General features: G+C 36.9%; 2 protein-coding genes across 2 annotated transcripts in view; both read right to left on the bottom strand.

The window, feature by feature from the left end:
* Positions 1 to 5,478, bottom strand: part of LOC142972623 (uncharacterized) — a 66,607-nt gene extending 61,129 nt beyond the window's left edge. Inside the window, exon 1 of the mRNA XM_076113894.1 lies at positions 5,168 to 5,478. Within this exon, the coding sequence (XP_075970009.1) occupies positions 5,168 to 5,179 (12 nt within the window). The 5' untranslated portion in view covers positions 5,180 to 5,478. The remainder of the gene's footprint in view (positions 1 to 5,167) is intronic.
* Positions 5,479 to 5,726: 248 nt separating this feature from the next.
* LOC142987826 (uncharacterized) overlaps positions 5,727 to 12,548 on the bottom strand; it is a 30,325-nt gene continuing 23,503 nt past the window's right edge. Inside the window, exons 2-6 of the mRNA XM_076136765.1 lie at positions 9,353 to 11,262; positions 8,672 to 9,151; positions 6,601 to 6,708; positions 6,181 to 6,337; positions 5,727 to 5,969 (exon numbers count right to left, since the gene is read on the bottom strand). Coding sequence (XP_075992880.1) covers positions 5,763 to 5,969; positions 6,181 to 6,337; positions 6,601 to 6,708; positions 8,672 to 9,151; positions 9,353 to 11,262 — 2,862 coding nt within the window. The 3' untranslated portion in view covers positions 5,727 to 5,762. The remainder of the gene's footprint in view (positions 5,970 to 6,180; positions 6,338 to 6,600; positions 6,709 to 8,671; positions 9,152 to 9,352; positions 11,263 to 12,548) is intronic.

Here is a 12,548-nt window from a genome sequence, read left to right as displayed (position 1 = left end):
GCGAGTCTTTAAACTGTCAGTTTAGAAATTTAAGATGTATGAGGTTTCTTTACTATTAGAGGGTAGATAAAATCGGAAAAAAGGTCACGAACTTTTCTTGATATTAATTAGGTAGAAACCATTTGATACTTCCATAACTTTTAAACTTTCGCGTTGCATGATTAATATAATAATAGAATACGGGAGAGTCAGCTTGCAACCACGGCGAGCGAAATGTTAGGCATTTCAAAGTAAAGTGCGTGATCGCGTTAATTCTCGTATCCTTTTATATATTTGATACTTTTTGGAAGAAAACATGTTTATATGTTTCTAATGTGGTTGTAAGACTAATGATTAATCAAACATTACATGCGATATTGTTACTTGTACTAATGTTTTTTTGTTGCGTTTCTATAATAATATATATTAATATCTTTACAATCTATTTGTTCAGTAGTTTCCGAAATAACCACTTACAATCAACAAAAAAATTACACTTTTCTAAAGCTTACTAAAAGCGTGGTCTGAACAACAGCACATAATAATTACATAATTTATTTCAGTTCAACATGCTAGCCGGTATTACGATGCACCGTAATGATAGCTAATGGCGTTGCGCAAATATGGAATGTACATGGTCATTATGGACGATAACTATCTTATAACTACCTGTAGTTAGAATCTTGGAGCAAATTATCTATTTTATGGAGCTTCTCGAAAGATCCATGATAATTTTGAAGATGGATCAGGCAAAACACTTTGGCATGTTATTCTGGGAGATAATAGAGGTAGAGTCGTATATCTGATTACCTTCGTAATCGTTGCACTAGTTTCTTTTTAGGCTACCTAGTACTAGGATATGCTTATTGCAGTTAAATTTAGCTCCCAAATTCTAGGCTGCAACAAAGAATTTGAAGCATTAGAGACGATGTTCTTTCGATTATGCATCGGTTTACATCGTTGATACTTCAAAGAATACTTATTAAATCACTAGCTGACTCGAGCAACTTCGCTTGCATCACATTAGAGAGAATGGGTCAAAATTTTGCCCGCTTTTGTAGTAACATTTTTTATTGGTACTGTGCTCCTATTGGTCTTAGCGTAATGATATATAGCCTTCCTCGATAAATGGACTATTTAACACTGAAAGCATTTTTCAAATCGGAGCAATACCTCCTGAGTTTAGCGCGTTCAAACAAACAAACTCTTCAGGCATATAATATTAGTAGAGGTAGGTACTAAAATTGTATTTAGGTTAAAGGAGAGGTTAAGACAGGCTGAAATACAACGAGATCAATTTCAACAAAAAATATTACGATGAATTTGAGAAAAACTCGTAGTCCGTTTGTCAACAACTAAGCCCGCATCTAAAGTGTTTCCAAGTCGTCTGTTTTGTTGGTTTAGGGCACAAGTGAATTGCGCAAATAAAAAACAACCTCTTGAACTTTTCTCGTAAGCGTCGTTTAACTCGAATTATTTGAACATAGACCTTTTTATTTCCCTTTAGTTAATAGACTTGAAGATTTTCGGGACCGTGACAAAGAATTTATTTACGGAAGGATCCGATCCGAAGACTGGACTGGATAAATTATGCTGGTAATCGATAAATATACATAACGTTCTATAGGATACATCTATGAAGCGTTAAAAACTAAGTTACGGCTTCTTTTTAGCAGTATTCATTGACCATTAATGGAAGGCCTATGAAGCTTTATCAGTAAATTGACAGCATGTAAAATCAAGCTGAAAGTACCGACTATCCTTATTAAGTGCACAAATCTCGAGAAGAAATAGTTACGTACGTACATATGTACGCGCATAGCTTTAGACCTACTACACAAAATTGAATAATTCTTTTTTTTGTGTGTTTGTAATTGTCAGGACGAGGTTTGAACGTGATCGACGGGATCCAAATCTCAAATCCAAGATCCGGGCCGCCAGAATTTTGTAAGAGGTCATCTTTCCACGCCAAAGTGGCCGGCACAAAACTAGCAACTAATTAACTACCCATCAATAATTTACAAAACCTTTTATACCTGTAACTAACTTCTAACATTTACACTTTAAACCTGTCCGAAGCACCCTGTTTACGTAAAATGGAGTCCGGAAACGACTTAGACAGGTCGTAATTGCACGGCATGTGTTTTACTGTATAATTTCATGGCACATCGCACTTAGCGAAGGTTAAGTAAGTAACTTAAAACATCGTGTGAGTTATTACGGCTGCAGTTGAGTAGAAAGGTTTTTAATGTCCTTTTTCTATAGCTACTTGAATAGCTGTTCAGGTGCTTCATGATAGGCATAGGCCTTTTAAGTCACGAATGAAGATGTTCCCTCATTACAAATATTTCTCTATCTGACGCCATCTGAATCATCTGCAATAGATGGACACAAGCCAATGATGATGATCCTTCGTGAGGCACTAAGTTTTTCTTGATTTAGTTACCTATTTCTACCTAAACGATCAGGAAAAACCGTTTGTTTTTGTTATCCCTATAATTTGCTGTTTACTACTAAGTAAACGGGCAATGAACATCTTTGCACCAAGGAAACTCTACAGGAAAGGTTCGAATAAGACTCATATTTGCATTTTTCCTTGAAGACATCACAGTATTTTAAACCAGATTAAATCCCTTCTTCGAGTTTCAGAACTAAGCAATGAAATACTAAGGTGAGTATTTAGACCAGCACAGTAAAATCCTATTAAATCGCTACTAAATCCCATTCCTATAATAAATCGCAATATTATCCGCGGCAATTAAACGTATAGTGGTATGAAACCGGTCGTGATCCGCTTATAGCCAGGACCAGTTGCGCGGGCACATCGTGTCACTGAACCAACTGGGATTCGCTAGGTGACGTAAGGAATCATATTGAACGTTCAAAAGAATGGTGTCAGAGAAACGATCTTGACAAAGATTTACGAAAAGCTTTCTACTACTTCGGGATTTTGAGAAGTTGATAAAGTGGCAGGTAAATATATTCTGGACTTAACAAAGGCAATCGCGTCTTTAATCTGAAGGTTTAGGAGGTTGGAAGGTTTTTTGACAGTGGTCTAAAACCAGGGTAGTGTTAATAAACGCTGTGAAAAAGGATGATGATAGAAATGTAGAATCAGCTAAATAGAATGTTCAGTTTTAAAGTTCCGTTATACCAGTTTCTGATTAAAGTAAAATTGGGATGGTAATGTTTACATACCTATTCCATTTCCTTTTTACGAATAATGAGAAATAACATGCACTTTTCTTTAATTACCTACATAACAATGAAATATTCCTAGTGGAAGGTAGGTACTCTATAAACGTTGATGCAAATCCAAAATCGTGGGTTTGTTCAAGTCGATGATTTCACCAAAATTTTATATTATCGTGAATATTTTCGTATAGCGAAACTTACCCATTTTAACGACTAGCGATAGAATTTAGATAAAGGCGAATAATATGTTTCTTTCTTAGAAAAAGGGGTGGGCTCGTCGGACATCCGAGATGACCTTCAGATAGGGGTAGGTGCGGCGCTAGGGGTGAATCTCTCAAGGACAACCAAATACACTAACAGGCTTGACTCTGAGAAATATTATTAACAAAAATATTTGTACCTACATTTTATGTATTGCTAACATTATTATACTGATCTTATCTCTTTGATTCAGGATCTGTGGTTTATTTATTTATTTTCAAAATTTTTAGCAAACTAAAGTATGGAGTTACCCAGTAAGTGGTAGGTACTGGCTGGAGTTTTAGAAAATATGATATAATTTGCCCAAGTCCTGTATAGGAATCAACCAAGGATGCTGTAATAGGACAGGACTTCGTAAAACAATTTCTTCTAGAAGTATTCTTGTATTAGTATGCCACTAATAATAAAGAGATAAGGCATATATGAAGATTTAGGGTGAGCCTATCTATAGTACCAGACATTTTCTTACAGTGGTCTAAGTATATCATCTTAGTATACAAAGTTTCATGATTTATTTACACTCATATTAATTATGAGACATTACTTTACAAGATAGTTATTATAATAATAAGTAGTGTATGTAAACAAAGCCATGTATGTCAAGGTAATAATATGATGTTTCTTTGCGCTTGTTATCTAGATTGCAAATAATTATTATTTGCTCTGTAACACATTTAATATAATGCAGTAGCATGATTATATTAACATATCTTAGTGAGAAAAAACTACCTCAATTTTAAATTGAATTAGTACCTACTAGGATAATATTTTAAATGTAGAGATGAAATATCATACATACTGCTAAAATGACTTCAACTTACAAGATATGCTAGAATGACAGTTACTCTTCAAATGAAAACACAAGTTTTTAAATTTTGATATTATTCTACTGTTTCATTATCATTTTGCAAATTCATAATTTAGAAATTACCAATGAAAATATATTACACATACATACAAATAATTAAATTGATTTTAAGTATACCTAATACTCTGCTATCTATTTATTTATTTAAAACTTCATATACATATATGTATATAGGCACACTTAATGCCAAAAAGGCATTTACTACCATTCTACCTTAGGGTGATGCACAGATTGAAACAAGTAGGTGTTTAAAAAAAAAAAAAAAGGATGTTATTTCAGGTAGGTAGATGAAAATTAGCAGGCTACATATAGCTACCTACTGCTGCTATATCTAGTTTTGTAATATTTGCTATAGTTGTTGACCTTCCAGCGACATACTATTGTAGTTTCAGATTTAATTACTCTCAGACTAATGAGTTTTCAAGCTGTGTAGTCATGTCCAGTCATTTGAACATAATTGCATTTTAGTTTATAAGGCATAGTTTTTGTCTGAATTGTAGATCATTTAAATTATTCTAATATCAGCATTTTATGTCAGGAATTAAATAATTTATGAATCTTATTATACTTTAAAATAAATACACTTATGTGCACGTACGGAATTTGGCACGTAAACATTAAAATATAGATAGCGAAAAAATACCAGAAGTTTTATTTTATTGTACCTACCTGCAATTGAAAAAATACCTACACAGTATTGAGATAATAATTCAATGATTAACCTCGTGGTTAAATGCAAATAAACCCCGATAAAAGGGGTCAAAAAGTCAAAAGGGTACAGGCTACCCACGCGAAAAATTAAATATAGCTCGCCGAACCGAACCAAGTCCCGAAAATAATATAATCAATAGCTTTTCTACATACCTTCAGAGACATTGTGGATATAAATCGATGAACAACAACACTACACCAGAAAACAAACAATCATCACACTATAATTACAAAATAACCACTGCACTATTTATTTGCGAATTTTTACTTCACTGTAACTAAAACATGTCGTAACGCTTATTACGTAACGGTAAATATAAATTCGTGTTTTATTCACAAATGTTTATGTGATGTATTGTCGCGTTTCACAGCTGTAGCGATTGAATTATTTTTATCGATAACGAAGAATACCGACAGACGTCAACAACGTAACGTTGTGTTTCAATCTCTGATTTTTTCCCTCGCTCGCGAGTTGCGCGCGTTTTGACAGATCGGCGAGCGCGTTCCAGACGTGTTGGTTAAGTTCTTGGACATTTATGTGTTTATTTTTTGCAAGTAATTTAATTCGCAATTTTGGATGTCATTGGGTTTATTAATTAACAATATATTAAGACAGAAAACAGGAGCAATTGATTGTTATTATTGTTTATTTCACCAGTCTTAGTTTTTAATGAAACATTATTTACTTACCAAATCATTGTTAGACCCATATTACAATACACTTATATTAAGTCATTTAACTACCTAGCTAAATTGTTTCTGTTTTAGGATCGACCATGAGGTGAACTTTAACAGCCTGTACAGCAGATTTGGTGTCATATTTGTGAGGATGAGCAGATCTTAGGTGTACTCGAAGATCAGTAGCTGTGTTGGTATTGTATGGACAAAGTCTGCAATGGTAAAGGTACAAGCCAGGATGTCGACCGCTGCGTAGTACGTGCTTACGAAGGTTTTCCTGAAAACAAAAATGCATAGCATTTATTAAAACACGCACGCATACCTGAAGTATTTACATTACAATAGATTGCATGTATTTCGATAGATGGCGATGATTTTAGTAGCGCTGTTAATTTTACTACTACTAAAAATAACTGCCAATTATTGATATATATAAGATAATTATCTGATAGTAAAAGCAATTTATACTCGACTGAAAAATTACTAACCAAGCTTCCACAAGTAAATGAGCAGTGCGGACAAGCGTAAGGTTTAAGTCCTTGATGGCACATCATGTGCCTCTTCATATGACTGGCCTGATCAGTTTTAAATGTACAGATAAGGCATTCATGATGTTTAACCCTTTCACCATGAGATCGACGATGTCTGAAAAGTAAAATTTTAACATTTAAAACTACTACCAGATTACAGCGCCATCTCGTATCGACTAGTGGAGTTAACACGAATGTTAACATCTAAAGCGACATCTATACTAAATGCACTCACTGTGTGAAACTAGATACATCTAGTACTCTAACTGATGCTTATAACGTACGGCAGATGGCGCTTACATCAACTACAAAATTCTTTACATCTACAAGATGAATGAAATGCATGAAGTAAACAGAAATAAATTTGAGAGACATTACCTCGCTAATTGACTGGCATTAGTAGCAATATAAGTGCACTGGTCGTGTGGACACTGTCTCACAGCGGTGGCACGGTTGCAGCTATTTGTATGACGGGACAACGCGCTCCTGTAAATTATACGATGAGTGTTGAGTAATTTTATAAGATGGACAAATTATACTGTATTTGGTAATCATTAGATTTATTACATGTTTTGATAGGGGAATAAAGAAAAGCTTTTGCGAAAAATCTATATTTTCATAATATAAATTACAGGATGCCTATAGGAACGCTATAATATATATTTGTTTAACTATCAATAACTAGTAATTCGATATTTAAAAGTTGAAAAAACATAAAACATTTTTTACGATAAATTACATGACAAATGAAGTTTCTTGATCGAATCGCAAAATCCATCCAATCCATGCAACTCATTTCGCCATAACTTAATTGCACATAGGGTCTCGGACGGAAATCGAAGCTTAAACCTGTAAATACCCACAACTCACAGCGCATTTGAGCATAAGTAGACGAAGTGGCAGTTTTAGTTTTCTGTTTTTAAATGTCAGCAGAAAAGTAATTACCCCAAATCTTCAAGCTTTGATGTATCTTAATTGTTTTGTAAATAACCAACCATAATTTCACAAAAACAATTGAATGGATCATAAGATAGTTCAAATGCAGTCAAACTAAGGCTTAACTTTCGTTTTAGAAGTTAAAAGACAACACAAACGTACTTATAGTACAACTACATTATCAAACAAACATTCTCAACTATAACATAAAAACTACACACTCGCCCATAAAAACTAAACACAAAACTAGAACCGCACAATAATCATTTTAGTAATAATTCGGCGCATAATCTGGCAACACTGAGCGACCGCGGCGACCGTTAGTGCCGTCGTCGCATAGCGCTGCATTAATGCAGCCGTCGGCGACTCGCTATAACACGTAAGATATTGCACAAGTTAGATCATCAGGGCTCTTACGCTCCCCCAATGGCCATCCTCGTCTAACAATTGTCTAGATATGTTGAAACTTCGTTTAATGATGCGACGACTTGATTCATGCGGTCTGCGGCGAGCCGGCTACCAACTTCCCCTCTCGTCTTAACTACTAATGCATACGTTCCAATTTAATCATATTCTATCTTAATTGTTATGACACGATTTCGATAACTTTATGGCTCTGTATCTAAACACTATTGTTGAAATAAAAGATACCATTCCACAAGTTTATCTTTACGGCGGCCATTGTGAAGTATCTGCAGTAAAACATTAATGGCGAGGACAAACAGTCGTTAATTGTAACGCGCCACATTCAGTTCGGAACAGGCGTCGTCAATCCTGCGTGACTGATCCGAACTATTTATAGACTGACGTTAGACGTATAAATTGTATCGCGACGAGCGCGAGTGTCAAAGCAAATAAACCACACGCGATTTAGCGCCATCAAACCGCTCGACAGATCAAAATGCAAATCCCCGATACGTTACGCGGACACGTGCTAACAATAAAATTTCAAACGTCCACTATCTCACTCTGACACTAATATTTTGATCCAGCACTCTCTCAAAATACCGCGCATCCGGGGAGAAATTTATTACCGTAGGGTATAAAAATGTCATCGTTGGCAACACCGCGGGCGGGAATGTGGTGGGCGCGAGCATAATCAAAGCGTCGTGTCAAATTATGAATGTATCCCGATATTTGTGAAGGAGTTGTGTGACGTGTGACATGTAACGCATCCGCTGCGCGCGCGCCTGTTATAAGCGCAAATTGATGTCGACGCGGCCAGCGCGACCACGCGCGAGCGCCGTTTATTTCTGTTGTATGCGTTTTGTTTGCGCTTCCGTCATGATTCTGATCGCTGATGCAAATTCACTTGCCATTCTTCGAACGCGACGCGGACACTCTCGTCTGCCAGTATAGCTATCAATTACAAGTTAATAAACCCGACGTTTAATCGAAGTAAGCGGAGAGTCACTATCAGTACCTACTAGGAGCTACTAATATAAATTCATTACAAAATGTCGGAAAAACTTTAGACAAACCTATCAAAAGCAGTACGTAGTTTCATACTCACTTGCTACTAAATCTGTTCTTACACTTCCCGCACTCCCACTCTTCAATCCTCTCCACAATGGTCGGCAGCTTCACATTGACCACATCAGTTCCATGTTCATTTCTCGAATGGTTCGCCAAACTGGACTGCCTCGTGAAATTCGCGCCACAAACCGAACAGACAAACGGCCTTTCGAAGGTATGCTGTCTTAAATGCTGACGAAGAGAGGCCTTCTTGAAACTCTTGGAGCAAAGAGGGCAGGGATACTTTAGAACAAATTTCTGCCCATCTCCGACTCTCTGGAGTTCTTTCTTCGGGACTGTGTGAAGGACTTCGTGGAAGAAGCATTCTGCTTGAGAGTCAGTGGTGAAGAGGCATTGGCTACAGTTCCAGAAGATGGAGGAAGACATGTGGGATGTTGGCTGGAATTGACACGCGTTGTCTCTCACGTGCCGGGTTACTTCTTGCGAGAGAATGAAGGACATACCGCATTTTGGACACCTGTAATAACGAAACACTATGAGTAACGCCGCCACAATAGTTGAAATAAGAAACTTAAACAGCAGTTGCTTTTGTAAAATTAAAATCTTTTAGACCTTGCCAGCAGAGATTCACATTGTTTAAACTACTTGCTACACTTTAAAGAACTAAAATCAGATTGTAGTGTATAATTTAACCAACAGCAATTAAATTCTTACTTACTTTTTCCTAATATTCGGATGGACTCTTCTAATATGGTCCTTCAAAACCAAAATATTTCTCAATATAACTGCTTCGGTGCAATAAGGACACTTTTTACTCAAGTCTTTAGTTGGTACACCCTGTGCCCTCATGTTCTCCTTCCTTCTTATCCTATGTTCGGACGTCTGACGATGTCGCTTAGCTTCTTCCGAAGAGCTAAAAGTCTTTGCGCAAACTAAACATAAGTACGCTCTCTGCTTATGCTTAGACTTCAAATGAGCAGCCAAAGTGAGCGAAGACTTAAACTTAGCTTTACATTGCTGGCAATTGTGCAACTCCTGATAATTGTCTGTAGCTGTGACAGACAATGGATGACTAGTCTTTTGACAGTGTCGTTTCATTTCGATGTTGTATCGGAATTCTTGGTGACATGTTGCACAGGAGAATATAGTTTTCTTTCTGATTATTATAGGCATAGATCTATTAATAACAGCAACCACTTCGCTATGGTCGGAACTGGACAAATGCTGAAGCATTTCTTGGGAAGTTTCACATTCAAACTTGCAAAAAGAACACCATAATCTACCATCAATGGACTCCAATCTTTGTTCGTGCTCTTCTGAAAACCAGTGTTGCATGAAAGTTGAAAGCCAGTTAGTGTAGAATTTACAGGGACTGCATTGAAAGGGGGATTGATGGACTATAGCATCAATATTAGCTAAAATCAGGTCTTGGTATGCTGTAGTATCGGTATCAGTCGCTTTTCTGAAATGGTAATGTGATATTAAGTGCTTTCCCATCAAATGCTGTCTCACACGCGACTTACAACCAGAACAGTGAACAAAATTAGGCTTTCTTTTTCGTTTCCGTTTTTCAATTTTGATGTTTATCTTTCCATCAGCTTTACGTTTTCTTTCAGGCTGTAAATAAATGCCATCATTGAGGAACCTTGATGCACGTCCCAAGCGCTTGTCAAGCACAGTCTTCATAGGGCCTAAATGTCCTGCGAATTCCAATTCATGTTCTGGTAAAACTTTCTTCTGATGCAAACTTGATCGCAAATGTTTGTCATATATCGCTCTAGAACCGAGTCTTCTATTGCAAGGGCCGCACCAATATTGGACAGAACCTTTTGTCTGAATAGTCGTTTGCATGATTTGAGTTTTTTCGTTAGCTCCTGGTATCCACTTTCCTTTAGTATGTCCTGGGGGAGGCGCGTCATAATCTTCTTCTCTTTCATTCCCATCAGGCATGATCGGCTTCCATTTGCCACCAGTATGCTCTTGTTCCCCAAGGTCCCATTCTTCATGTTCAGGGGACGCTGGTCTCCATTTCCCTCCAGTATAATTCGGTGGAGGTTTCCACTTACTCCCACTAGGATGGTCTTCCTCCTCGTCTTCTTCGGACTCCTCAGATTCATCACTTTCCTCATCACCTTTGTAATCATAAGTGATGCTGTAGGACGAAGTCGGGATATCTTTTTTGACCGCGCCACTGATACTCGCTACTGCGTTGATCAACTTAGTTTCATTGTCTTCAGACGTACCAATTCTTAAACTATGACCTCCGATCCAGTCTTCTCCTCTTAAATTGTTTTCTAGAGGACTCATCCTTGGTATATTCGAAGAGGTGGAGACGACTATCGGAGTTTTGCTTGGTTTTGATATTGGGATGGGTGGAGTAAGTCTGGATAGGGAGGTTTTTTTCACACTGCTCTGTAGTTCGAGAGATTGGAAGAAGACGTCTGCTCCGAGGCTGTAGGTAGGTTCTAAAGGGTCTATGGGAGGTAGTTCAGGCTTTGGGTCATGAGGTTTTAGTTTCCCACATCTTTGTTTGCGGTGCTTCACGTAGTTGTCAAGTCCAACGATGGTGGAGTTGCATTTGATGCAGAGGTGGCTGTCGTCGTCATCATCTTCCCGTGGCGATAGCATCTGAAAGGCATAAGTGTATTTAGTACTGGCGATTTTTAAAATATATTCATAGTTAGTAATCATGCCTCATTTCTGTGGACTCGGTCAACTTAAACAACGACCAGTTACACGTTTCTAAGTTCATCTACTTTCAATTTTTCATGCTGTACGTATTCTGAACCTTTCGAGACATTTTTTCTAACCAGTTGAAGCTCAATTAAATACTTTTTTTTCCAAATTACGATATACTTAATTATCGTTCTCACCTAGAACCAAAATAATATCTTAGACATTTATTAGTGTCATCGTTCAACGTTAAAGCCTATTCGTTTGATGACCTACTTTAATACCTAGAAAGGTAGTAAATACCGAACAGAAAGTTGCAGTCAAAGAAAATACAGTCAGTCATAATTTCACGAGTAATCTACGACTATTAAAACTAAAGCAGAAACTCGTAGGCCTTCGTAATTAATCGCTAATGAACTAACAAAACAATTGATAGCTAATTCTTTCACTTCAAAACTTGGCATGCAAGTAAATTATCAAATGGGGTGCGTTCATAGTAGCACGAATTCTTCCGCGAATTTTAAACTTAGATCGCTTAAAGGTGTTTTTCTACGGTCAGGAAAATTTTAGTTTGACGAAAAGGACAAAATAATCCGTAAAAAATGGTTTAGTTGCTTCCTTTTCCTTACCTACGTCGTCGTACACTCGTACCTAAAGTATTATTAAATTTTGCATGGTGACTAGGTGCCTGGTAAGTACCTAGTAGTAAGTCAGTCTATGCGACTGTTAATTTGAGTTCCGAGAATTGATTCCTAGATCAAGCGGTGTATTAAGATGCTTCAGAAGGACACGCAAGCCTAACCAACGTATGTTACAAAAAAGATATTACGTGGTAATTAACAATTAGCAAACACCAATTTTTTGCGCCAAAAAAAATTTGGCGTTTTGTAACTTATGTTCATGTTATATCAAAAACGACAAGAAGTTAGATACCTAAATGAGAAAAAGTATAACATGCGGTCATCTTACGTACTTTTATCTTACGACTAAAAGACTGAGTTTTAGCTCGAGTATTTGAAGGAATAACTTTTCACGAAAATCGCGCGCAATCCGACGACCATTATAACCGCACCTTAACAAAACAATGAAAATAGTTTCACAAGACAATCGATGCAGTATGCAGGACTTGCTTATTACGGCCGCATACATTATAGATCAAATATTTATGGATAATTCGAAGGGGTTTATTTATTAGTGACGTCTGACGTCCCGGTTAATGTCTGCTTAGCACGCTATGCTAT

This window comes from Anticarsia gemmatalis, chromosome 4, assembly GCF_050436995.1.
Source record: "Anticarsia gemmatalis isolate Benzon Research Colony breed Stoneville strain chromosome 4, ilAntGemm2 primary, whole genome shotgun sequence".
NCBI classification, from domain to species: Eukaryota; Metazoa; Arthropoda; class Insecta; order Lepidoptera; family Erebidae; genus Anticarsia; species Anticarsia gemmatalis.
Note: the sequence above shows the minus strand (reverse complement) of the source record. Positions and strands in the feature narration are given on the sequence as shown.